General features: G+C 41.7%; 1 protein-coding gene across 1 annotated transcript; it reads left to right on the top strand.

Moving 5' to 3' along the window:
• Nucleotides 1-8,620: 8,620 nt before the first annotated feature.
• LOC110778922 (uncharacterized) lies at nucleotides 8,621-12,332 on the top strand. The gene is made up of 6 exons (XM_056827719.1): nucleotides 8,621-9,600; nucleotides 9,778-9,843; nucleotides 9,958-10,158; nucleotides 10,344-10,511; nucleotides 11,804-11,872; nucleotides 11,953-12,332. The coding sequence occupies exons 3-6, from the start codon at nucleotides 10,045-10,047 to the stop codon at nucleotides 12,016-12,018; spliced, it is 417 nt and encodes a 138-aa protein (XP_056683697.1). The 5' UTR covers nucleotides 8,621-9,600; nucleotides 9,778-9,843; nucleotides 9,958-10,044; the 3' UTR covers nucleotides 12,019-12,332.
• Nucleotides 12,333-27,593: the final 15,261 nt, after the last annotated feature.

Below are 27,593 nucleotides of genomic sequence, written 5' to 3'. Positions count from 1 at the left end.
TAAATTCTAGCATACATGCATAATTTAATGTTCATTAAGCATTTTATTCAAGTTATGTGTTCCGGCAGGTGTGAATAAAATGATTCCAAGATCCTAAAACCCATTGAAGAATTAAGCACATTATGTATTTAGACTCAATTCTAAAATCTTTTAGTTAAGCAAAAGCCTTTTGCTAATTGTCTAGAAACTACTCTTGGTTGATAGGTACTTCTAAGAGCTTATTAGGTAAACCTATCGATTTTGCCACGACATAAAAGGACTCCTTACTTATATCGTTGAGTTTCACCAAAACTAACATGTACTCACAATTATTTGTGTACCTTACCCCTGTAGGATCAATAAGTAACACCTCGCTCAGCGTAATCTATTACTAGGTTAATGTAAAGGTTATCCAAATAAGTGTTATTTTGGCATGGCACCTTTTAACTCAATTTTTAAGTTTGGAACTTAAGGCTCTTACTATGTTGGTTAGATTTTAAGTGAACTAAAATCCTTAATCATGCAACATAATCAAGCTTCAATCTCATGCATATTTAAGACATATTTTGATGCTGACCGGGGAGCTTCCCCTTTTGTACATGTTGATCCCACCAGGCATTCGTTTGGAGGTGCAGGTGGTTAACGGCCCTTTGTTTCTTCCCTTGGTTACTATTTCGGAGGAAGTGTTCCTCAGCCATGGGGTGCAGATTCCTGGGCTTACTATGCAGAGATGGAGAGGATGCGCCAGGCTCAGATGTTTGGGTCGTACCAGTATATGCCAATGCCGCCGCCGTATAAGTATTTCTCTCCTCAGCAGGGAGTTCATCCTACCACTGGCACACTTCGTATTTCGGAGCTGGATCCTAGTACCCCTGGGACGGAGCTGGATCAGGAGCTGGAGCGCCTCATGAGGTGGAACAGGGACAAGGCACCTGTGGTTGATATCACTGCTGGTGACGACTCGGACTGACCCTGCATGGTAGCGAGTTCCAGCTTGCCTGGGTTGACTTTGTATTGGTTGTATTGTATTGTGTTTGTATGGATTGAAACATGAATTTTTGTATGGTTTGTATGGCTTTGAACTTGAATTGGTTTGCAAAATTTGAAGATTGGTTTTTTGTATGCTTGAATGTTTGGAATTGTATGCGTTGTGTGTGCCTTGAAATTTGTGGCTAGATGCATGCATGAGAATTTTGCCAAAATTTTTTGAAAAAATTTGCCCATTTTTTCGGGTGTATATACCCACTATAAGCCCCCACTTTGACTGAGCTTTTTTGGTTAGGAAAAGCGCAAGTCAAAGTATATTCAACTCTTGCTATGCATATGCAGACTCGACTTAGGACGCCGATCTAGGACTAGAATGCTTGAATTTTGAAATGACCCGAAATCTGCCCGAAGCGTTGATCCGGACTGCTTGAAGTTGCGCGGTTTGCGGCTTTGGAATCTTGAATAATGGAGGTTGTACTCTGTTGTCCGAAACACTAAAGAGTGTGTACTCGGAGTCAGAAGAGAAGACGGTGGCCTTGTCCTTAGATGTAGGCTCCTGCCCCTGGCGCAGGCTTGGCGCCTGACGCTCGTGGGCTGCCGTGCAAGCCGACTCTTGTATAAATAGGGAGCTTGTTGGATCATTTCTTGCATCAATCCTTCCCTGCTATCATTGCATACTTCTTCCTCTCGAAAAGAAAAGAAAATATGGATGTGTCCTTTGAGAGTGCCTTGAACTCGTGGCTTGGTTCGCTAGGTAAATTGGAGAAAAGGGAGCTTGATGGCATGCATCTTGGGGTGCTCGTCTCTTTCCGGTTTGTAAAATTGGATTTGTACTTCATTTTTGCTGCTCTGGAGGCTTGGGATCCGAATCATCATGTCTTCCGTTTTGGAAATAATGAGGTATGTCCCCTCCCTAAGGAATTTAGTGCTATATTTGGGTGGCCCATCATGCTGGAGCCATGCATGCCCAGTTCTGAAGAACACTTTTTCTTGAGTTTTGAAAGGTATTTGGACTTGAAGCCCCCACTTTTGAGTGCTGTTGTATATGGCAGAGGGGTGGATTTGTCCCTCTTTGTCACCTACTTTGCTGGGCTTGATGTTCCCAAAGTATTCCGCCTGAGAGCCTTGAGTTTTTGTATATTCGCTCGCTTTCTCTTTTCGAAACAGGGGTTTGGAAATGGTGATGCCTCCCTAATAGAAATTGTAGAGCAGTTTGCTAATGGTCGGGACCCAATGCAGCTTGTGATTGGCGAAACATTGACGGGCCTTGATATGCTGAAGTCGGACCCCTCTTCCTTGCCATCGGGAAGTCCGGTGTTACTCCAAGTAAGGATCTGGAGCTTTCTTGTATGTTGGATTTGTACTTGTATTTGAATTTTGAATGTTGAATTTTGAAATGTGCTTCTTGTATACTCCTCAAGGTTTGGCTTATGGAGAGGCTCATGTTGGTGGCACCACCGGAGAACATGGCAAGCTATAATAGAAAGGGATTCACGGTGCGGCCCATGCTGCATGGCCGGCTTTAATAGGATGAGTGGCAGTGTGCACTCTCTGGGATTGAATCTTGTATACGGTGGGTAGTTCCTTGGTGGGGAATTGCTGCCATGAGACATGCCCCTGGTTCTACTGCTTTGAGGGTGCCAAGCCTCACAATGCTGGTCTTCTACTCGCCCGCTCGAGTGATGAGACAATATGGCTTGAAACAGGAGATGCCAGACTGTACGGAAGAGAACCCGAAACCTGTTGTGCTGAATGCGAGCCGACTTGAAGTTTCGAGGCGGTATTGGGTTGCCAAACCATTCTCGAGTATCCAGTGCCCACCTGAGTCAGTTACTCTGTTTGCGGGGTATATTGTATGGATGAGAGGCCTAAGCCAGAGGGACATTTCTTTCTCCGGTCCAGATAGAGTCCGAGGTTCTAGAGCTAGACGTCCTGCATCAACTGACTATGAGGAAGGTGACGGGAGTGTGGCCCATCCGGTGCTTGACCGTTCGAAATCCAAAGGAGATTCGTCGTCCTCCCGTCTTGGAAGGCTTGCAAGTTCCTTCACCCGCCGCTTGGGCAAGGGGAAGATTGATGATTGATTGCGGGAGGAGCCAGGGGATAGTACTCAAGGTGCCAAGACTCGAGATCATAGTCGCCCGACCCTAGATCTTTGTAGGCTAAATGTGTTTGAAGTTGTATTGGAAGGAATTGTGTTTGGAATATGTTTGGAAGATGTGTTTAGAAGATGTGTTTAGGAAGTGAAAAGGCTTTTGAACTTTGCTTCACTTGATCCTGACTTTGTATTTGAATTAGCTTTGAAGGCTTTAGGGACAAATAAAGAGTTATTGTGTTAAATTCCGCTTGAACATGCTTTGCTTTGAATTGGCACATTTGGAATAAAAACAACAACAATTTTGAATTTTGAATTTTGATTTGATTTGATTTTTAGGATGCCCTTAATTGAGGAAATTTTGAATTTTTTTTTTTTTTGGTATTAAAGTGGCCAGGCCTCGAAATGAGGTTGACTACGTGTCCCGTTAGGGAATCAGGCCGGGCGTAGTTCTGACTACCTTATAGGACTTGAATTTAGATTCTTGAATTTGAACATGGAACTTAGACATAGAACTTCTTGAGTTGATCGAGGTTGGTCAGAGATCTGAATTCTATTCCGTCGATGTCTGTTAGTTCGACTGCTCCCCCGGAGAGGATTTTCTTGACAATGTATGGGCCTGCCCAGTTGGGTTTGAATTTTCCCCTTGGGTCCATGGTGCTTTTGCGAAGGGCTTTCAGGACAAGCTCGCCTTCCTTGATGTTTCGGGTTCTGACCCTTTTGATGAAATGTCTGGCCACTCGGCTCTGATAGACTTGTACATGGTGAGCGGCTTGAAGCCGTCGCTCATCGAGCATGACTAGTTCGTCATATCTGGCTTGTACCCATGCAGCTTCTGGGATTTTTCTTTCGAGGACTATCCTTAGAGAAGGTATCTCTAGCTCGATAGGTTGTACTGCTTCCATTCCATAGACCAATGAGAATGGAGTTGCACCAGCTGAAGTGCGAATTGAAGTTCGATATCCCCACAATGCGAAATGCAGCTTTTGGGGCCAGTCCTTGTAATTGGTAGTCATTTTCATGATGATGGTGTTGAAATTCTTGTTGGCTGCTTTGACTGCCCCATTGGTTTGCGGGCGATAAGGTGAAGATCGATGATGTTGAATCTTGTACTCGGTGAATAGGTCTTCACACTCTCCTTGAAAATGGGTTCCCTGATCACTGATGAACTCGTGAGGAACGCCGTATCTGCATATGATGTTTTCTTGTATGAACTGGGCCACTTGCTTGGAACCCAATACTTTGAATGATCTGGCCTCGACCCATTTGGTGAAATAGTCGATGGCGACCAGTATGAACTCATGACCCCCGGTGCCTGTTGGAGTGACTTTGCCGATGACGTCGATACCCAGGCTGAGAACGGCCATGGTGATGATTGAGAGTATAGCAGTGATGGAGGAATGTGCTTCAGATTCGCACACTTCTGATATGTAGGACATTTCTTGACAAAGAAGTAGCAGTCCCGTTCGAGGGTAGTCCAATAGTATCGTGCCCTGATGATCTTGAGGGCTAGCATTTTCCCATTCATGTGGGTGCCACAGACTCCAGCATGTATGTCGTCCATGACTCTTTGAGCTTCGTGCTTGCCAACACATCGGAGGTTAGGACCGCCAAGGGACCTTTTGTATAGAATGCCGCCTTCCATGACGAAGTTGGCTGATTGTAGTCGTAGAGCCCTTTGATTTTTGCTTGAAAAGTGTGGGGGATACTCTGAATTTTGTAGATACCTTTGAATGTCTGTAAATCAAGGCTCATCTTCGTCTTGCTCGACGTTGTCAATAGCATGGACATATGCTGCTTCTTAACGTGTTTCAATTGTAAGTGGCATTTCAGCCATGCTGCTTGGAATGTTGATCATTGAAGCCAGTTTTGCCAGTGCATCGGCAAATTGATTCTCCTCTCTCGGGAGGTATGTATAGCGAAGCTCTTCTATTTGTTCAGACAGCTGTTCGAGATAGGACTGGTATGGAGCTAAGCTCTTGCTTCTTACTTTCCATTTGTCGGATATTTGATTGATGATTAGGGAGGATTCCCCGTGCACTCGAAGTTTCTGGACGCGCAGTGCTAAGGCGGCTTCAAGGCCCATGATGCATGCTTCATATTCTGCCGCATTGTTTGTGACGTTAAATTGTAGTTTTGCTGATATCGGAATGTGTGTGCCGTCTGGAGCTACTAGGATTACTCCAACACCACATCCGTTCTGGTTGGAAGCACCGTCAAAATGCATTGACCAACTGTCATCACTGGTCATTAAGATTTGCTCGTCGGGTAAGTCGTAATCTTCCTCTTCTGCCTCGACAAGACAGTCGGCTAGGAAATCTGAGACTGCTGAACCCTTGATAGACTTCTGTGGAATGTATTTGAGGTCGAATTCTTCTAGCATGGCGAACCATCTGGACAATCGCCCGTTGAGTGCTAGTTTTTCGAATAGATACTTGAGAGGATCCGCTTTGCTGATCACATGTATTGTATGGGAGAGCATGTAGTGCCATAGTTTCTTTGTGGCCCAAACCAAGGCGATGCTGAGTGTCTCGAGCTGACTGTATTTGGTCTCGTACTCGATCAACTTTTTGCTTATGTAGTATACGACGTTCTCCTTGCCTTCAATTTCCTAGGCAAGCATAGCCCCCACTGCTGAATCAGTTGTTGTGAGGTAGAGCCTGAGGGGAATCCCAGGCATGGCTGGCTTTAGTACTGGTGGGTTGGAAAGGTAGCTCTTGATTGTTTCGAATGCATGCTGACAGTCGTCATCCCACACCTTGGTCTCGCTTTTTCGAAGCTTTCGAAATACTGGTTCACAGATCATTGTGAGTCTTGAAATGAACCTGCTGATATATTATAGTCTGCCGAGAAAACCCCGAATTTCCTTTTCATTCGTTGGTGGTTGCATCTCGAGAATTGCTTTGATTTTTGAAGGGTCAACCTCTATGCCTCGACAGCTGATAACATATCCGAGTAACTTGCCTGACGTTACCCCGAATGCGCACTTTTGAGGATTGAGCCTCATGTTGTATTGTCTGAGCCTATTGAAAAACTTTTGAAGTACCAAGGTATGCTCGTGCCGTTCTTTGGATTTGACAATCATGTCGTCGACATATACCTCGATTTCCCTGTGAATCATATCGCTCATGATGGCTGTGGCTGTTCTTTGATAAGTTGCTCCTGTGTTCTTTAGTCCGAACGGCATAACTGTATAGCAATATGTACCCCACTGAGTGATGAAGGTTGTCTTCTCCATGTCTTCCTCTGCCATTGGAATCTGATTGTAGCCTGCATACCCGTCCATAAAAGAGAGTAAGGCGTGATTTGCGGTGTTGTCGACCAAGATGTCGATGTGAGGCAATGAAAAACCGTCTTTAGGGCTGGCCCTGTTAAGATCCCTGTAGTCCACACACATTCGTACTTTGCCATCTTTCTTTGGGACTGGGACGACATTTGCGATCCATTATGGATATTTTGCTTCTCGAATAAACTCGACCTCTAGCTGCTTGGAGACCTCTTCTTGAATTTTGAGGGAAACATCCGGTTTCATGCGACGGAGTTTCTGCTTGATGGGTTTTGAACCTGGAATAAGGGGAATTGTATGCTGATCGATGCTTGGATCAACCCCTGGCATATCATGATAGGACCATGCGAAGACGTCTACATACTCTGAAAGTAGCTTGATAAGATCGTCCCGCTCTGCTTGAGAAAGAGTTAAACCAATCTGAACTAGTTTTGAGTCACCGTTGTTAGAAAGGTTGATTTTTTCTGTTTCCTCAATTATGGGCGTCCTGTTTTCATGATTTTCGATAGCTTTTAGAAATTCATAGTCAGTTTCTTGTAAAGCAAAGTTGTTTGGATTAGGATTGTGTTTTGAATTAGGACTCGAAGAGTAAGTAAAAATTGAAGTGTTATTGAAATCAGCAATCATTACATCGACTATTTTGACTTGAAGCTCGGCCTTTAGAGGCTCTTGATTGATGCAAGACTCTAGTTCTAGACACTTAGACTCATTGGTAGACTCAGAAATTGAAAGACAGACTCTGGACCTGGACAAAGACACCAATCTTAAAGATAGTTCTCAGGGTATTCCCAGACATCTGTGTCATAATCGTCATAATCATCGAAGACGGGGCTGCATGCACAGACTTTCAGGACTTGGTCCCGGACTTGATTCCATGTGCTGTAAGGAAAAGCGGCGAAGCTGCCCTTGCATGAAGTGTTCAGCCCTAAGAGGAACATTCTCACCATTTTTCCCTCCGCCAGCTCGGGCTGAATTGTACGAGCGGAGATTGCCCATCTATGGTAGTATTCTTGTATGCACTCATCCTCTTCCTGGCGTACAACCGACTTTTGCTTGATGAGAGTGTCTCGGAAGCTTGAACCATTGAGGGTGAGGCAGGCAGGGCCATTAGTATTTCCTCGAACCAAGGCTCTCCGAATAGTAGGTCGAAGTTAGTAGGCACATCGATTACCAGGAACTCAGCATTGTCATAATAGGTGTCAAAGGAGAAAACCATCTCAAGGACTCCCAATACTTTGTATGTGACACCTTGGAGTTTGACAGTTTGTTGGGCACTCAGCATGAGATCGTACTCGGAGAACCCTAAAGCCTTCAAGGTGGCGAGCGGACAAATATTCTCTTGGATGTCAGTGGTTACCCTAGGTTCTGGGATCACCCAGTTTTGAGCACTCGGAAGTAGATGGTGTGAGGGGGTCGAAAAAGCACGAGGCTAACACTAGTGGAAAAAACGCCTATTGTAGCCCCCTTGTTGAGGGGGGCATACATAAGTGAGCCTCAATAACCACCCAGTCAACGCGGGTCAAATATTTTACTAACAGATTGGGGCGGGCTTTTGTGGGGTTCGCTTCTATAGATACTGTTGAAGGGGGCTTTTGATTGCCCGCCTCAATAGACACTAGTCTAAAGGGGCGGGCTTATGTTTGTTCGCTTCAACAGGTCTTCACAATCTACTGCGTTTTAATTCTATCTCCTCCTCATTTCATCTGTTTCATTTCTCTCTCTTCTCTTCGCTCTCCTCTCTCCTCTCTCTCCTGGTTCAAAACTCCTCAAACCCGCTATTTCGTCAACAAATCGGGCTACCTCTCCTCACAGTCGTTGGCTTCCATGGAAGCTTTTCCTCCGCCTTCCATGGAAGAGTTACAAAGCTAGGGTATCTCCGCGACCTCTCTCCCTCGACTCTTCAAACTCGTCGATTTGTCTCCCTCCTCAAGCTAGGGTATATCGATTCGACCGTCATCTACTTAGCATTCTCGAGGAAGACGGCGTCGTTCTCCAAATGAGGTAACTCTTTCATCTCTCTCCATCTCTCCTGCATTCTTCAATTCTTTTAGGTTTTTGATTTTTCATATTATTTTTTATTAACTTTTTTGATTTATAATTTAGGTTTTTGATTATTTTTGTTGATTTTAACGATTTTTTATTTTCTAACGGGAGGTGCGGCTCGGGTTTCGGTAGGTCGTGGGTGGTCGGATGAGGCGACGCAAGCAAGGTGATGGCTTGCTGGTGGCTCTGATTTTGCGGTGGTAAATAGATCTTCTTCTTCTTCTTGGAATTACTCTCATCAGTTCCAATTAATGATTTACAATTGTGGTGAATTTAGGTTTTTTATTTTAGGTTTTTTGTCTCAAATTAGTTGCGGTGGTGGTGGTTTGTAATCTGAATTCGTTAATGAGTTTCTAACATACATTTCCTTTGATTTCTAATTGGAAGAGAGTCAGGCAACTAAACAGGGGATCAAGCCCGTACTATTTAGAACTTTTATGCTTTATCTTAGTGCTAGTTAGTATGTTGTTGGAGAAACTTGTTGTAAGACCATCAGATGGTTGCAGCAATGTCTACATCTGGACAACTTCAATGAATATGTCAGGGCAATCTGAATTTGTAAAACCGATATTTATTACATTCTTATTTTGATGTAAATTTGCGCAGACTATGAAATTATGCAATATGTGCTAAAAGTTGTTCTTTTACTAGTAAATTTGCAGCACTAGATGAGTGTATGGCAGTTATCCCTTTTATTTTTACTTTTGTTGTTCCTGCCTGCTAATGTTTTCTACCTGATGGTCTTGTGTTCATCTTGTTTTTTTTCCTTTTGTCTTGCTATGTACCTTACAGTTGCCCAGATGTCTTTGTCTCATGTTTTCTGTACTCAGCTCTAGTTTTGCATTGTTATGATTGACATAGAGTAATTATATCACAGTTTGTTGTGTGAACTCCGTTAAGGTTAGTTTCAACAATAGCTTCCCTCGTTCTATTTTTCCTAAGATGCTTGCTTGTTGAATTTTTTTTAACATTTTCAGACACAAGTCCTGATTTCCAGTTCCCACCTTTTTATACATGAGTTTTGCACTTGGCTTGGGAGCTATTTGAATCAAAAGCACATAGCAACCGAAGTGTAGGATCTTTAAGACAAATGATTTTATTTTGCAGCTATATATCCAAGTCCTGCAGCATCTAAAGCTGAGTTATATGTTGTCATGACCAGTATGGTTTATTTCAGGATCACAACCATGCTCAATGTGGAATTACAGAGGTATTCTACTAATTATTTAATTTCAGAAAATAGGTTGATGCATTTTTTTGCTTGTATATACATATACTGCTTTCCAATTTCCATCATATGTCTTGTATTCCTGGCTGTCATCTCATGGCTTTCTGAATTAATGTTCTTTTATAATGTTATGTCTGCAAACAAATGGAATGACGACAGTGTAGTAAACTGAAGGATTTGAAGACTGCATTTCTGACAGATGACGCAACAACAATTTGTTTAGAGGTGATTCATCTTCTTGAAATCGAATTCTTTGATTGAACTTATGTAATTTTGGGGAGGTTTTAGTTAATAATGATTTAGCGAACACGATTTTATATATTTGATTGTTTTGGTTAGATTCTGGAGAAAGGAGATCTTCAAGTTGCAGGGAAAGAAAGGGAGGCTCAATTGTCACTTCAGTTTCGTGATATTGCCACCATTGTCATGGAAAACACCATTAATCCTGACACGAAACGCCCTTACTCGATAACTATGATCGAACGTTTGATGCATGACATCCATTTTGCTGTTGATCCTTATAACAGTTCCAAAAAGCAGGTTTAGCACTGTTTTATCTACTGTATTGCTATGCATAATTCTTCTGATTTGTCTTATTTTGGGACATTTGATTAGCTGTATCTTTGATTGTTGCACTTTGTAAATTACAGTATAAAGTTGAGATAAATTATGGTTTTATTGTGTAGTTTAGTTCATAAGTTAATTCTATGCATCGTGAATTACAGGCACTAGATGTTATTCACCGGCTTGTAAAGAAATTTCCCATCAAAAGATCTCCAATGAGACTTCGACTTACTGTTGGTGAGAAGAATTTTTCCACTATATTGGAGAAGCTAGGCACTTGGAATGGTGAGATTGTGACTATGGATGAATCTGGAACTCAATTTTCAGTTGTAAGTTCGCAGATATCTGTGGCTGCTTCTCACTTTCTGTTATGATATGAATTCTTTTTACTTATATTTTTTTACTTTTAAGTACTTGATTATCGTACTTTAACAATTAATAAAGCGTATTCAATGCCTTTTTATGAAGTTGCATAAAAGTATGTCTTTGGTGATATGCAAGGTGATGTTTGGGTTGTTTGATACCTTGTTTTCATTAGGCAAGTGCTTTTTATGTATTATACAACAGTCCTGTGACTCTTTGAGTCTTGGCAATGTTTCTTCAACAGGTCCTATATACAACGGGTGTAGTTTTACAACGAAGATTGGTACCCTAAATTTCATTCATGTCTTTTAACCCGTTTGTGAAGTTGACTTTTATTGGATTTGGGGTGACTTTTATGTGATTTTGGTTAACTAAGTCCACTGCATACAGATACACTGGCCTATGGTTTTTGTACGGAAAATTTTGCATCTTCTTACATTGTTATTTTATCTTTCACATTGCCACAGTAGTCTAGGGACTTTGCATGTATATGTCTGCTTCTCCATGATTTATTATGCTTCGCATGGAATTTGGATTTTATCCTTGTCGGACACCTCTTTCCAAAGCTGATACTTTCCTGGCGCAGATAAAACGAAAGTAAAGAGTTTCTAGGATAAAAGACGAGTAAAGAGCTAGAACTTGTCATCTATTCAAGGGTAGATAGCCCAATCACAATGTGAAAGCATGCCCTTGAGGTTATAGGCAGTTTCCTGCAAAACCTTGCTAGTTGCTGGTGGCCGATTTAGAACTCTCGAACATAGGTCTTGGTGACAATGACATTTTGTTTACTTCCCTCTTTCTGAACATGACGTCTCCTGCCAAATCCTACAAGTTTAACGGAGTAGGGAGGATGGCCAACGGCTCTTTTGAAAGCCATGCTTTCAAGGCTTTTAGTAGTTTGAGCCTGTAACTATCCTTCTAGTCCTCGGTGGCTCGTTGATATAAAAAAAATCTAGGTTTCTGGAGACGTAGACATCTTTCTACTTCTTTCTTTTGGAATAACAAACTCTCAATGTACACATTACTTTGCAGTAGAACATATGAACACTGAGACAAACAAGGAGAGAGATGCTAGGTGTAGGATGTGAATAAATTTGGGGCTCTCAAAAATAGAAAATACTCTTTTATTGAGTTCTTCCTCTACAGCCTCCCACACACATGCTCTCCCTCTCTCCAGTATGTTACTAGTTTTCTCTGTTACTTTCTTTTGCTTCAGAATAAGTTGAGCTTCATTTTTTTTTTATCTTTTGATTTTCAGGATGACCAGAAGATGGCAGCAAGGTTGGCTAACACAATGTGCAATTCACTTAAAGGAAGACCTGCCCTGGTATAGTCATACTTCTTTTTATTGCATGATTGCAAATTCTAATTTGTGGGTGGCTATTTTAAAGGTTTTGTTTGGTGCAGGGTCGTATTTTCCAAGGAAAGGAGCCACCTCAATTTGTTGCTATATTTAGCCTATGGTTGTGCTAAAGGTACTTGCAGGGATCGAGTCGATTGGAATTAGAAAGTCAACACGGCCTTAATTAAGGTTTGTAATGCATGATCTAAAGGGAGCTAAGTGGCCGGATTAGAGAAATTTGTTAGACTAGCTCTCTAGCCTTTTGTCTTTATTTGTTAATATTAGTGTTAATTTGTTAGACTAGCTAGCTAGGTGTTTAAAAATTGTAAACGTACGTACTATACGCTTTTCTCTATTGGGTTAATATAAATGAAGTTAATTTCATGATTTATTAATAAAAATAAGCAGATTCATACATTTGCTATTCTGGTGTTGATTGGTGCGTGTACAGGTTTCAATGCTCAATGGTGTATATATATAGATTTGGTTATTGCCACCTATTTTATATTTTAAAAGAATTTGGAAAAAAAATAATGTTGTTGAAGGGGGCTTTTAATGTACGCCTCGACAACATATGAATTTATGGCGCCAATGTACAGGTATTGGCGCAAAAATACAGGTCTGTTGAGGGGGGCATTTAAGAAGTGAGCCTCAACAGAGGTGTCTGTTGAGGCGGGCTTTTGTAAAGCCCCCCACAACAGGTCCTTATTTTTCGCTTTGGTTTTGGCCTGTTGAGGCGGGCTTTTGAAAGCCCCCCACAACAGACTACCTGTTGAGGCGAACAAAGCCCGCCTCAACAGCTATGTGGGCTGTTGAAGCCACGTCTGTCGAAGCGGGCCTTGTTCGCCTCAATAAGCCCAAAATGCCCCCCTCAACAGGTATTTTTTCCACTAGTGTAATGCGAGACCTCGTCCCTCGTGGGCGTGACGTTGTCAGATCAAGTGTAATTGGATTTCCTGTGAGTTTACACCCAATCGACTAGCAATATAGGAGTCGCCATTCAGTTTTTAACGACAATGAGAAAAACTGACAAAACTCGGTTATCGTGACTTAAAGGGAGTGCCATTATGTTCAACCACGACGACCATAGGTTCCCTTGTGATCCCTGGTGTGGGGATCGCTCAACGTACACCCGCAGGGCAGAGATTGAGAGTTCGGGGGACTATAACTACCGAGAGGAGTGCTCATCAATAATACTCCAGAGGCAGGTTATCCTTACTAGCTCAGCATAAATAATTGAAGGGACATGCGTTAAACTATTAAACTATTCTGAATTGATTTTAGCAATATGCAACACATAATACTAAATCGATCGTGATTATCTTATTTAGATTGATTTAAGGTACCTAACATGATAATTCATTGTCCAAGGTATTATCTTATTAGGCGTGATAGATCAATCAAATTAATATTTTGACAATTTTATAAAAGGGTGATGAAAGCGATTAAATCATATGAGGGACACATTACAACGCACCCTTGAGAGGTGCGTTGTGGTTCTCAGAAAACTAACCACTTCGCTTTGCTATTTCTCCTTTTATTTAACGAATCTCGTGTTTCAAGCAATGTTCCAGTATTTAGGCTTAATTCATCAAGCTACAAGGGGCAGGATGCGTTCTGTTCGACTTTTGGGTCGATTGCGACAGAATGCTGGATCAATTTCGCAGCGTGAGGCTTAGGCTTAAGGCTAGAGTCAATACTCAGGTTATGGAGTTGTGTCCTATTTTCACGTCGGTGTTAGGCTGTATTTATAGGAAAAGAGTGTGTGGAAAGCTAGATTTTTAGATACGAATCCAAAAAGAATCCGGAGATAAAACGGCCCCAGGCATTTTCAGCGCCCAGGGCCACGCATTGAAAATGAGATCTGGGCCGAGTTCTTTGTCAGATTTGGACTCTTAGAACACGAAGCTTTTGAGATTTATCCGAGTCTTTTAGTGCGTATTAACTCATGATGGAATGCGTCTGGGCCCGTTACGAACTCTAGGTTTGTTAGGAATTTAATTAATACGTAACTCTTATTTTCGAATTATACTAGGAATGCAAATTCTATCTCTTTTAGGATTTATGTTGGAGTGCAACACCTAATTCTGACAGGTTTCTATCTTTTATGACTTTGCCACGTTTAACAACTACCTTTTACGGCAGTTACTATTCTTAGCAGGTTTCTATAAGTAGCAGCTTTGGCTGAAATGAAAGGGTGATTGAGATTCGTTATTTTATAGGAGATGCGTTGCCGAGTGGAGAATTATGTTCTCATCATCGAACCTTCCCTTTCGGGAATGGGGACAAAAGTAGGTGTCTACAGTTAGCCCCCACTTTGACTGAGTCTCGAGATGAGACGATGGTCAAAGTACTAGACGGAGTGCGTCATACAAGCCATGGTGTATGTGACCTGTTTCGCGAGGGTCTCACGAGCCCCCGAGTGATAACATTTGACTTAAGGGTCATCACTTGAAGTGTTAACACATTCCTCACGCGTCATTGGAATTTGTTAACTGATAGTATAGAAACTCCCTCACTTTGTCATTGGAAGTGTCTAAAGTTGTTTTCGAAATCAAAGCTATAAAGTGTAACTAGGCCTGGCCAAGCCCAATCACGAGGTAAAACGTTTTAAAAGATTCTCATTTTTAGGGTTAGCTAAACGAGAAAAACCCCTTGTTTTTATAGGACATAAAACGAAGAAAAATCCAGCACATCGTTCTTTTTTGGAAAAACGGAAAACCAACCCTTTGATTTTTGGAAAAGGGAAACCATCCTTTGATTTTTGGAAAAGGGAAACCAGAAAAAAGTTATCGCTGCAGCGACAAAGGACCTGCGCGGTTAGTGCCGCGCAGACCCCGCCCGCTGAAGGTGGGCGAGCCTGTCCGCTGAGGGTGGACGCCACGTCCGATAGAAGTGAACGAATCTGTTTTGATGTTTTGAAAATAAGGACCTACGCGGTTTGTGACGTAGACCCCTCCCGCTGAAGGTGGGCGAGCTTGTTTTTGTTTTGAAGATTTTATTTTCTTTTCATTTTCGAAAACTGAGGACCTGCGCGGTTAGTGACGCAAACCCCGCCCGCTGAAGGTGGGCGAACCTGAATTCGTATTTTCGATTTAGGACTCGCATGGTTCGTGGCGCGATCTTGCCCGATCGAGGTGGGCCAGTCCCTGCTTCATTTGTTCTTGTGATTTCTTTTGAGAATTTCTTTTTATTCATACTTGTAAGAGCAAATTCTTTCGAGGGATGCTCGGATTTAGTTGCAACCTGAATGTGGGTTGACAACGTGCTTAGACGGACCTTTGTCTCGTGGTCATCATCTTTCATGGTTTTGAGCTAGTCTTTACGGCTCAATTTTGCCACTACCCGGGTCCCTGATTAGGGGACTATGTATAAGTATCAACGACGACCTTTGTCTTGAGGTCGTAATCCAGTTTTATCTTTTGAGATTATCCAAACACGGGACTTCGTACAGCGTAGTCTGGGAATATTGTTTTAACTTTGCATACTCTCTTTTGAGATATATATTTTCTTTCGAGCCCCCAAGCACTCGTGCTTGACGGTCATTTCTTGTCAAAGAGGTTCCTTGGGGATACGCATTTTGTAATGTCCTTGATCGTGTTTGGGATCGTGCTCGTAAGTGCGAGCAATCTTTGTAGTGGTGTGCTACTCTTAACAAAGCCGTGAGGTGCGACTTTCAGTAAAGAAATCGGCAATTTTCGAGTCGAATGGATACGGCAGGACCCTATAGAAGTCAGGGCTTCTTTTGGGCCTGGGCTCATTTTCGGCTCCCAGGCCTGGGCGTTAGAAATAATTCACGCCCAAGTGGGGCATTGAAAATATTTTTTGGGCTGGTCTTTTGATGACACAGTTGGCCTCTTGTTCGTTCGTTTATTTCACTTGGAAATTCTACGTAATCTCTTCTCTTTTGTTTTTCTTTATTTTTGGAATGTAGAATTTTTTTAGAGATCACAATGAGTTGAGTGATCGTGATGATTTCTCGAGAAGCCGTAGCCAATTGGTGGACTACGGTGTTTGTCGCTTTGGGGCGATTATTTAAAGGAACTGTCGCTCTTAAGGCGTACAGTTATTGCAATAGTTGGGCGAGTCTATATGGCCCGAGGAACATACCTTGAGGCGTAAGACTTTGATCGCGTATATATTTTTTTATTTTGCTACGGCCGTTTCGTAGCTTGGAGCCCCCAAGTATGCATGTTGGGATGCTTCCTTTTGGCGTACGATTTTTGTAGGTTCTTTCGAGAAAGATGCCTTGGGGTCCCGCTCGTGTAGGTGCGATCTATCCCTTCCGTGGTAGGTAATATTTTGCTACCTTTAATCCTTAATGTAGAAGTCGTGTGGCTTGCATTTTGAATTTGGGCGATAAGTAGTCTTTGCCTCATACTCTTGGTCGTGCTCGCATTAGTGCAATATGCCTTACTCTTTTTTTTTAGAGTTGTACCGTGGGATGGTTGAACTTATGGTGCGACGTAGGCTTGTGTGGCCTAACAGCGTGTCTTAGAACATTCCTCCAGGTGTTGGGATATCATTATTATTTTTTGCATTGGAGTACTTCATCACGCCTCGTTCAGGTGCTCGAACAAGTGTAGCACCTTCTGCGTGGGTGTGCACGGCTTATTACTTCGTTCGATGCGAGGATTCATAGATGTTTCTTTCTTTTTTTTATCCTTGATTTTTCTTTCGCTTTTTCTTTGGAACGACGTAGACTGTGTAACGGGCGCTTGTAGGGCGAGCGTTATGTGCAGTAGTTTGATCGGAGTTTCGGTGACTCGCGATTTTCAGTTACCCTTGTTAGTGGGGTGACTTTATATATTCTAAGTAGCGCTTAGAATTTGGGAGGGGTTGTAGCCATTCTAAGGTTCGTTTTACACGATCAAACCTTAGGATTGTGCCCCTATGACGTGTGTATAGCATTAGCGTCGAGAATTTGCGATAAAATCGTCATTTCGAGCATTTTTAGAGTGCTTTTCTCAAGCCCCCAATTGTAGCTACGGGATTGGCTTGGTGCTATAATGCTTGGCATACGTTTTTATGCATTCATGGTGACAAGGCTTATGAATAGTTTGAACCAGACTCGTTTAGTGCAAGGTACGTTTGAGTAGTGATTTGCTACTTCTCTTGTAAACGTCGTATTGTGCGACATTGCCATGGTCAAGGTAGTCACATGTTGAAGTGTGCCTTGACCAAAAGCTAGGTGCCTTTCTTTACCCATAATAATATTTAGAAATCTTTTTGACTCACTTGCAACATCCAGATAAACGCATACTTAGCTTAAACCAACGACACTTTATTATGTTCGAAGAAGTCTTTGAAAATTATTTGAAATCCGAGTCCTACTGTGTACAATCCGAGGTGTCCTAAGTAAGTTGACTCATAGAAGGGTTCGTACCGGATTACATGAGTGAATCAAAATACTGTTATGATTTTCGGAATGCTGTCTAAGGATTTGTTGGAAGCCAGGGTGGAGGCGTCACGATATTACTTGTGCCCGTGTGGCACATGCTTTAGGCTTTTAGGGCCATCATTTCCGGAATTGCAGAAATATAAACCGCTTTCAAATTGACTTAGATTTACTTGGTGTATGTCTGCACAAAAGTTCAAGGTATACTTAGTTTTTTCCCTAGTTCTTTCATTTCAATTTTTAGCCTCCAGTTGCTATTATGTCTTCTCATTAATGATGCTTTCAGATTTCGATTTTTGATGCCCGTGTCATATGTCTGAGTAGGGTGAGCCTTGGTTAAGTGCCAAGTCCTATTGACAATGTCTGATTTTTTCAAAGGGGATTCGCAAGCATTTGAATTACCATGAACGGGTGCCCTGAGTTCGAAGGAACGATGGGGCGATGCCGTAGAACAATCCTCTTTATTGCAAGCTTACTGCCTTTTCTACTTGTTGGCAATTATGACTGTGTCTAGTGGTGAAAGAAGGTCTTTAAGTGAGTTACTTTGCTTTAGGGAGGGTCAAGTCTAGTACTTTAGAGGTCATGGACGCTCGCGCTAGCCCCCATTCAATTGAGGCAAAGCGATCTTTTGAGTATTGGCTAAGTGCCTAGGAGTGTGAGTGCTCCTTCTGGCAAGGGTACGTGCCCTTATTATTTTTTGATGTGTGCTCATTTTGGCATCTTGATGACTTGGATTCTTCCTTTGACTTAAATTTTTCTTTCGATTTGGATTGCAAGTAATTAAATTTCAATAAGGGACTCTATTTTTTATTCTTGTTATTCTATAGGCTTTAGCATTTTTGCAAATTGGTTGGACCGAAGCATGGATTGCCTACGTATCCGCCTTAAATAGATTTAATTTGGAATCAGGTCTTGCGTAGTTCTTAGCCAGAAAATGGTTTCTTAGAATGCCGATTTTAAACAAGTACGTTCGAGTGGAATCGTAATGTTTGAAATAGGGTGAAATAAGTGTACGAAAATTTTGGAGCGTGCGTATTTTGCGTATTTTATATGATCTTCTACCCCCCAAGTGTTTGTTATTCTTCCGCATGTATATAGGAAAATATACGAACACTTTTAGAAATTGGGAGTTGAAAAGTGATAAGCAAGAACGGCGCCCAGGGCTGGGCGTTATTATTTTTGGCGCCAAGGTCTGGTCGTTGAAAACGTGTTCTGGGTTGCCTTTTTGTGCTGCTCCTTTTCGTTTTGTGCCAAATATTTGCGAATCTTTTTTGTGCGCTAAATGGTTTTTTTTAGACGAACTTTAAAGGCGCTTTGCAAAGTTTTTTTTATTTTATTTTTTATTTTTTATTTTTTTTTTAACGTTAAGCGTAGAATGTACTTTCCATTTGTTTTTTTTTTTTTTTATTCGTGACTCAAGACGGCTTGAAAGATGGGTTGAATGAGATAAGATAATTTGTATAGTTATTAGTCAAGCATGAGGATTGGAAAGGGTAGAAGATCGTAGAAATTTATGTAGTTTTTGTGGTATGATTTGGATTGGTTGACTCAATTCTTTCCTTCGTTTACTTGGGTAAATTTCGCACTTTGGGAGGTACGGGCTAAGTATTTTTTGGCTCGCTCTTTTCGCTCTCCCATTTCTCTTTCTCTTTTTTCTTTTTTGCTTGGGATTTCTCCCCTTTTTATTTGGGCAAAAAGGTAGATGGTTGTGGTCTTTGAGTCACGAGGCGAGACTGAGTGAGCCTCGTTTGGTAGGCCTATAGTGGACCTTTAATTTTAGTAGGCCTAGGGTGGACCTTTAAATTGTCTTACTTTGCTAGCGTATTTAGTCGTTTCTTAAAATGTGCAAATAGCGTAGATTCAAAATGTTGTTTTTACTTTATTGAAATTTAATGAAAGAATTACATCGAAAATAATTTTTTTGCTTCTTTTCAGATTCTTGTTTCCGGGATTTAATTGGAAGTTGTGATTTAGACTCGAATTTCATTAATTTTTCTGATTATAACCCGTGTATGAATACAAGGAGGTGGCCTAGACTCAAAATAATGACGTGGCGTAAGCCTATAATACTTGACCAAGCGACTTTCAGACTTAGGCTAATTGGACCATAATTTTCGTTGGTTGACACTTTAGATTTTAAACCTTGGGTGTTCATTTGTCATGCGCCATTTTGCTTAATGTTGGCAAGGTAGTTAGTTGAGGAGATCGAATTTTCATTTTTGCAAGACTAGAATCATTAGTGCGGCTTCCCTCTTAGTGTGTATTGCTTTACCCCAATGGTAGCCTTATGGCATGCCGATTTGGGTATTTTCATGGTTCGTCATGTTGCATTCATGGAAAATCTTTTATTCTGTACTTAGGAGTACTTCAAGGAGCGAGTGGCTCGAGAGGACTATGATAGTCGTGACCCAATGTGATCATAAGCCTTGAGGCCATTAATTTTTTTTTTTTTTTTTTTTTGCCAATGGTATTGACACCTTAGGCTCACTTTGGGGGTTGTGCGACTATGGAGGAATGATTTCAGAATGTGACTGTTTCCATTTTGCAAATACTTGAATTACATAATATATTCTTTTTATTGTTGAGAGAGAGCATTGAGGCCGTAGATTCTTAGCAAGGGATGACAATTACATATGGGTGCTTATTGATTTCTTTTCAATGTTAGGAAGGGAGACTCAATATGGTTTAACATTTTAACTTGCAGAACGACACCAAGCATTAGGACCGATTCTATGTATAAGACAACTAAGATTTAGGATTTAGATTGTACTTTGGCATAGCCTAGTCTAGACTCGGATTTTTTTTTTTTTTTATTTGAACATTATTTTTTGAACACTTTGCCCATGTGACATTCAAGGTCATTTAATCAGCGTGCTCGGTTTAGTGCCGAACATAGTCGTCATAGGAGGCCTAGTGACGACACAATGAGTTGTTTAGTTTATAAGTCGTGTTTCAAAGTCGAGTGCCTTTTTTCCAATACGTCCTTGCAACAGATTTGTCGCTCATTATTCAATTTTTTTTTTTATACGCGGGAACCAAAGCTGTTGGGCCTGACCAGTAGGCCAGGCAGCAACTTCGGCGCCCATGCTGGGCGTGGAAAATGATTGGCGCCCAGCCAGGGGCGTTGAAAATGCGTCCTTGGCTGGTACTCGTATTCTGTTCGCGTATCCTTTTTTCGTATATACGACTTGATTTTGCGTGCCTGCCTAATAACGTCCTTTACGCGTTGTGCGCTGTTGTCGGATCCGATACAGGCTGTCCTGGGCGTCGCTTATTTTTGTGGCGATCGCCCAGGGCTACGGAACACGTATTTTGGTACAACTCTTTGTCCAATTGGTGTTGATGAATGTTTGGGCAATTTTTAGGGTCGTTGGTTTTCTAGTATTGTTTGTCACATAAAATCACATAATTCGCTACACATAACTAACATTACAACATGAAGCAAAATAATATATCACGTAGTTTATGATAGGCTTCTATGGGTAATATTTGTGCCGGCTTGGTACCTCCACTATCGTCGATCCAACACATGCCCCGGTCGGGGTACTGCATTCACGAGCGAATTTCGTCCCAAGAGGCCAATCACGATGTAAGCCAAGGGGGCATGCACCAATGAGAGGGACCTAGTGGGCGAGCGATTTGGTTTGGGATAGGTGTACTACTAGCGAAAGTGCCGAGTGGACAACATTCGAAGTGTATGCACCCCCCGGGTGGCGATGGGTATCCTTATTCCCAACTCCCGAGATGAAACATGCCAAGGGAGCCAAGATTCGTTATGCGGTTCTGTCCGTTCACATTAATATGCTGATTTTCAGGTCGTCCCAACTTGATAGGGAAATAAACGAGGGGTAGGATCGTTTCACCCTTCGGTTATTTTGATTACCTACGAGCACGAGTATTTCATTAACGTCCCCAGCGGAGTCGCCACTGTGAGGGGGTCGAAAAAGCACAAGGCTAATGCGTGACCTCGTCCCTCGTGGGCGTGACGTTGTCAGATCAAGTGTAATTGGATTTCCTGTGAGTTTACACCTAATCGACTAGTAAAATAGGAGTCGCCATTCAGTTTTTAACGACAATGAGAAAAAGTGAAAAAACCCGGTTATCGTGACATAAAGGGAGTGCCATTATGTTCGACCATGACGGCCATAGGTTCCCTTGTGATCCCTGGTGTGGGGATCGCTCAACGTACACCGCAGGGCAGAGATTGAGAGTTCGAGGGACTGTAACTACCGAGAGGAGTGCTCATCGATAATACTCCAGAGGCAGGTTATCCTTACTAGCTCAGCATAAATAATTGAAGGGACATGCATTATACTATTAAACTATTCTGAATTGATTTTAGCAATATGCAACATATAATACTAAATCGATCGTGATTATCTTATTTAGATTGATTTAAGGTACCTAACATGATAATTCAATTGTCCAAGGTATTATCTTATTAGGCGTGATAGATCAATCAAATTAATAGTTTGACAATTTTATAAAAGGGTGATGAAAGCGATTAAATCATATGAGGGACACATTACAACGCACCCTTGAGAGGTGTGTTGTGGTTCTCAGAAAACTAACCACTTGGCTTTGCTATTTCTCCTTTTATTTAACGAATCTCGGGTTTCCAAGCATTGTTCCAGTATTTAGGCTTAATTCATCAAGCTACAAGGGGCAGGATGCGTTCTGTTCGACTTTTGGGTCGATTGCGACAGAACGCTGGATCAATTTCGCAGCGTGAGGCTTAGGCTTAAGGCTAGAGTCAATACTCAGGTTATGGAGTTGTGTCCTATTTTCACGTCGGTTTTAGGCTGCATTTATAGGAAAAGAGTGTGTGGAAAGATAGATTTTAAGATACGAATCCAAAAAGAATCCGGAGATAAAACGGCCCCAGGCATTTTCAGCGCCCAGTTCCAGGCGTTGAAAATGGGATATGTGCCGAGTTCTTTGTCAGATTTGGATTCTTAGAACACGGAGCTTTTGAGATTTATCCGAGTCTTTTAGTGCGTATTAACTCTTGACGGAATGCGTCTGGGCCCGTTACGAACTCTAGGTTCGTTAGGAATTTAATTAATACGTAACTCTTAGGAAATTTTGGTATTTACTACCTTAAAAATACACCACTTTTGTATTTACTACCTTATGAAATTTTTATTTTAAATTACTACCTTAAAGTTCCAATTTTTTTTCATTTACTACCACTTTACAGTTTTCTCATTTTAAAACTGGGATATTTCTTTCGTTTCTTAACCGTTTAAAGTGATTCAAAGTTCATTATTTTCCTTTTTCTATAAGGATTTAATTGAGAACGGCATTTCAAAATAATTCGTTTGGTGATTCATAAATATTTTAAAGTTTTAAAGATAATATTTAATATGTTTAACCTTTTACAAAATGTTAAAAGCAAGATCCCTATGGAATCGTTACACATAAACGAGAAGAATGGGCTTTGAATCACTTAAAATGATTAAGAAACGAATGAGATATCTCAATTTTAAAATGAGAAAACCGTAAAGTGGTAGTGATTGCAAAAAAAATCATACTTTAAGGTAGTAATTTATAATAAAAATTTCATAAGGTAGTAAATACAAAAGTGGTGTATTTTTAAGGTAGTAAATACCAAAAAATCCTAACTCTTATTTTCGAATTATACCAGGAATGCAAATTCTATCTCTTTTAGGATTTATGTTGGAGTGCAACACCTAATTCTGACAGGTTTCTATCTTTTATGACTTTGCCACTTTTAACAACTACCTTTTACGCTAGTTACTATTCTTAGCAGGTTTCTATAAATAGAAGCTTTGGCTGAAATGAAAGGGTGATTGAGATTCGTTATTTTATAGGAGATGCGTTGCCGAGTGGAGATTTATGTTCTCATCATCGAACCTTCCCTTTCGGGAATGGGGACAAAAAGTAGGCGTCTACAGATGGCAATAGCTTGGAACCATCAGCTCGTAACCTGGCTTGTATATCGTGGAGATCAGATTGTATGGAAACTCCTCTTCTTCATCTTCGCAGTCATAGGAGACGGCTTGTACCGAGGGGTTTTGCTTAACCCCGGGTGGTAAGGGTAAAGTCTTTTTGTCGACCATGTTCTGGATCAAGTGCTTGAGCTTGTAGCAGTCCTCGATGTCATGACCCTTCCCTTGATGGTATTTGCAATGAGCTGCCGGATCCCAACTCTTAGATCTTTTGTCAACCGGAGGATCGGGTGTTGGACCGATTGGTGCTATGACTTATTTTTCGACCAGCCGGTCGAATGCCTCACTGTATGACATCCAGAGGTTTATGAAAACTCTTTGTGGTCTGCCTTGATAGTTGCGCTTATTAGCATTGCTTTTGAAGTTGTTCGACTTTGGACCTTGAGGAGCCTTTAGGGCGTTAACCTCTTGAACTTTGTGTGTTGTCTCAGGTCTCTTTCCCTTCCACTTGTCAGTTTGTGGAGTTGGTGCTGCGGGTGCTTTCATCAGGTTATCCTCTATGTCGACCCCGATGTCGTAGGTTCTCTTGAAGCTTTCCAGGCCTAGGTACTTCATGTGAGCATTGTACTTTAGAAGAAGACCGGCAATGAAAATCTTGACTAATTCTCTCTCGGAGGGCCGGGTCACCTTTTGGGATGTCATTTCTCTCCACCGGCTGAGGTAAGTAGTGAAGCCTTCCTGAGGCCCTTGCCTGAGAACTTCCAGTTCCCTTAGAGTGGTTTGAAGTTGAATGTTGGGTTGATATTGCTCCATGAATTCTCGAGCAACTGCCTCGCATGTATTTGTTTGATGTTTCTTGAGTGAATAGTACCACTTCTGGCAGACAGGTTACAGAGACATAGGGAATACCACCGGGTATAGCTCGAGTTCGACCCCCTTGATGGCCATTGTAGCTCTGAAATTCTTGAGATGGTACTTGGGATTGTCAGTTGATTTGAACTTTGGAATGTCATTGGCGGAGAATTTGTCAGGCAAATTCGCCCTCCCCTTGAGGTTGTCCTCCATTGAGGTGTCAAAGTAGTTCTCTTGATTGGTAACCTTACTGACAAGACTCTCGATCTTCTTGGTTAAGTCATCAGTTGGCGCGCCCTGTTCCACGGCACCCAATCGGTTGCTTATGCTCTCCACATTGGCACTAAGGCTGGCGAAAGCCGTTAGGAGTTGAGCGAGTTGATCAAAGGCAGACATTGTTTCTTGAATGGGACTCGGAGTTTGATTTGTAGGAGATGAACTGGCTGCTCGTTCGATGCCGGCTATGAGGGAAGCTAGGGCTGATGGATTTCTTTTCAACATTTCTCCTCTTCGGCGAACCCACAGGATCTTTGGACTCCTAGTTAGAACACACCAGACGATTTTAGAACTTGGACTTCCTGACACATGATATGATATGCATGCAATGAATGAGACCTAGACTTGACCCTAAGTGCCACTCCGAAGATTCGGGATTTTGGATTTTGTATTTGTATTCGGGATTTGCAACCCGTTGGAAATGTTTGAGAGAAGCGTTCATTCTTTTGTGAAGGTTGACTCTTTGTATTAGAACTTGGAATGTCGAAAAAGAATATTTCGACCTATTGGAAATTGGACTTATTTGAAGGGAATTTCAACCCGCTCGAGAATTTGGAAATTGGACTGTACTAGAAAATTGAATTTTGTATTATTTCAAGGGAATTTCAACCCGTCAATATTTTAGGGGAATTTCAACCCATTGGATCTGGAATATTTGAAGGGAGTTTCAACCCGATTGGAAAGGGAATTGACTTTGTATTGTTTCAAGGGAATTTCAACCATTTTTGGGGAGTTTCAACCCATTGGATCTGGAATATTTGAAGGGAATTTCAACCCGCTCGAGAATTTGATTTTGTATTATTTTAGGGGAGTTTCAACCCGTTGGAAGATTGGACTTGTATTACTTTAGGGGAGTTTCAACCCGTGGATAGAATTTGAACTTGTATTATTTCAGGAGATTTTCAACCCGTTGAATGGAATCTCGAACTTGTATTATTTCTGGGGAGTTTCAACCCGTGGAAATGTTTTGAATTTTGTATTGGGGAGAAATGGAAAGCAATATTTCTTTGTAGCTTGAAGATGAATTTGGAATTTAAATTTGGCTTGAAGTTTGAACTTTGAAATGGAAAGGAGGCACTTTTGTATGTAGAACATGAGGCTTTGTATTTGGAAAATCCGGCATTACGCCGCCGTGGATTGGGAACTAGAAAGTCCGGCATTATGCCGCTGTGGACGTGGAACCTTGAAGTATAGGACCTTGAGGTTTGAAATATAGAATAGAAAAGTCGGCATTACGACGTCATGAATTTGGAATTTGACCCTTGAACTTGAAATTTGGAAGGTTGAGTTGGAAAGTTGGCATTATGCCGGTATGTGCTCGGACATTTGAACTTGAGACTTTGAGATCGGAATTTGCAACTTGAGTTTGAAGTTTGAAGACTTGAATGTTTGAAATAGGAAATCCGACATGACGCCGTTGGATTTGGGTTTTGAACTTGCAACTTGAAACTCGAAATTTAAACTAGAAAATCCGGCATTACGGCGCCGTTGGATTTGAGTCTTGACTTGAAACATGAAACTCGAAATTTGAATTTGGAAAGTCCGGCATTATGGCGCCGTTGGATTTGGATTTGAAAATTGTGGTTATAGAAAATTCGGATTTGAACTTGGAACTCGTAATTTGGACTAGAAAATCCGGCATTATGACGCCGTTGGATTTGAATTTTGAAAATTGAGGTTTGGATTTGAAAATTTGGATTGAATTTGAAACTCGAAATTTGGACTAGAAAATCCAGCATTATGACGCCGTTGGATTTGAACTTTGACTTGAAAACTTGAGGTTTGGACTTGAAAATCCGGCATTATGACGCCGTTGGATTTGAACTTTGACTTGAAAACTTGAGGTTTGGACTTGAAAATCCGGCATTATGACGCCGTTGGATTGCATTTTGAATTTGGCATTTGGAATTTGGACTTGAAAATCCGGCATTATGACGCCGTTGGATTGAATTTTGAACATGAAACTTGGAATTTGGACTTGAAAATCCGGCATTATGACGCCGTTGGATTGAATTTTGAATTTGGAACTTGGAATTTGGACTTGAAAATCCGGCATTATGACGCCGTTGGATTGAATTTTGAAGTTGGAACTTGGAATTTGGACTTGAAAATCCGGCATTATGACGCCGTTGGATTGAATTTTGAATTTGGCATTTGTGCGTGAGGCGTGTTTAAGGGTTTTGAATCAAATGGAGTGACACTCCTAAAGACCCTAAAATCGGAGATTTAGATGCATGAGGTTTGAATGATGCTCCTAGGTGTTTGGCTTCCTAGTTGGAGGCTAATTGGTTTTGGCAAGTTAGAACTCGAGGTTAGCCATTCACGCGTGCAAAGACGCCCACACAATTCACAAGTAGCACGTTGTCACACTAGTCATGAATATGAATGCGACATGCAAAGTTCTCAACCTAAGGTCGGTCTAAGTTTTGTATGATGCAAGTGGTCGGCTTTGGGTGTCAAAAGGTACTCGGCTAAGAGACGGATCCGGCGACAAGCTTTCACATCCGCCTAAGGGAAGTGTGTGTCGGCAGACGGCCTCCATACTTGACACCGGTAATGTCAAGTAAATGCCAAGCTTTGGTAGGCGCGGAAATGGTCACACACACTGGTCGGGAACCGTATGGAGAGTCACCATTTTGTTGCCCCCGGGGCTAGCCCAAATGTAGAACACATCCGTTTGGGCAAAGGTAGAAATTCATTTTGCACAATATGGTTTTCGAAAAATGCATGAAATGCCTAGAAATTGAAATTGAAATCGTACTTGAATTTGTATTTGTAAAGATCGTTTTTCGGCACTTGTTCACGAGGTTTGGGAGCGTCCATCCAGATTCAAAAATAGACTAACTCCCAACATGAAAAGTTGAGCAAAAGTGGGCGACGAGCCACTGTGAGCCACTGTCCTGGTTGCAGGCAGTGGCGTTGGGCGCAAGGGCTGCGCCTGGCCCCAGTGCTGGCATCCAGTACTTAAGCAGATCAGTGGCTTGTTGCTCGAAATCTGCCCGCAATTTCGAATTGAAATTAGTAGACTCCCCAGCGGAGTCGCCAGAATTATAGGGGGTTTTTTTTGTTGCAAAAAACTTGTTTCCCGTTCTACAAGAGGGGCGGTTCTTTAGAAAACCGTAGAATTTTTGTACCTCGAAGGAGTCGCCACCAAACATTGTTTAAAGTCTCGTTTGGAAAGACCGCAAGTGACTCTATTTTGGATAAGGCCTTGAATCCTTGAAACGGATGGGTGAGATCCGGGCACGGGAACAAAAATTCTTATTCC

Source organism: Spinacia oleracea, chromosome 4 (genome assembly GCF_020520425.1).
Source record: "Spinacia oleracea cultivar Varoflay chromosome 4, BTI_SOV_V1, whole genome shotgun sequence".
NCBI classification, from domain to species: Eukaryota; Viridiplantae; Streptophyta; class Magnoliopsida; order Caryophyllales; family Amaranthaceae; genus Spinacia; species Spinacia oleracea.
The sequence above is the reverse complement of the archived record's forward strand: the minus strand, read 5'-3'. Positions and strand labels throughout refer to the sequence as shown.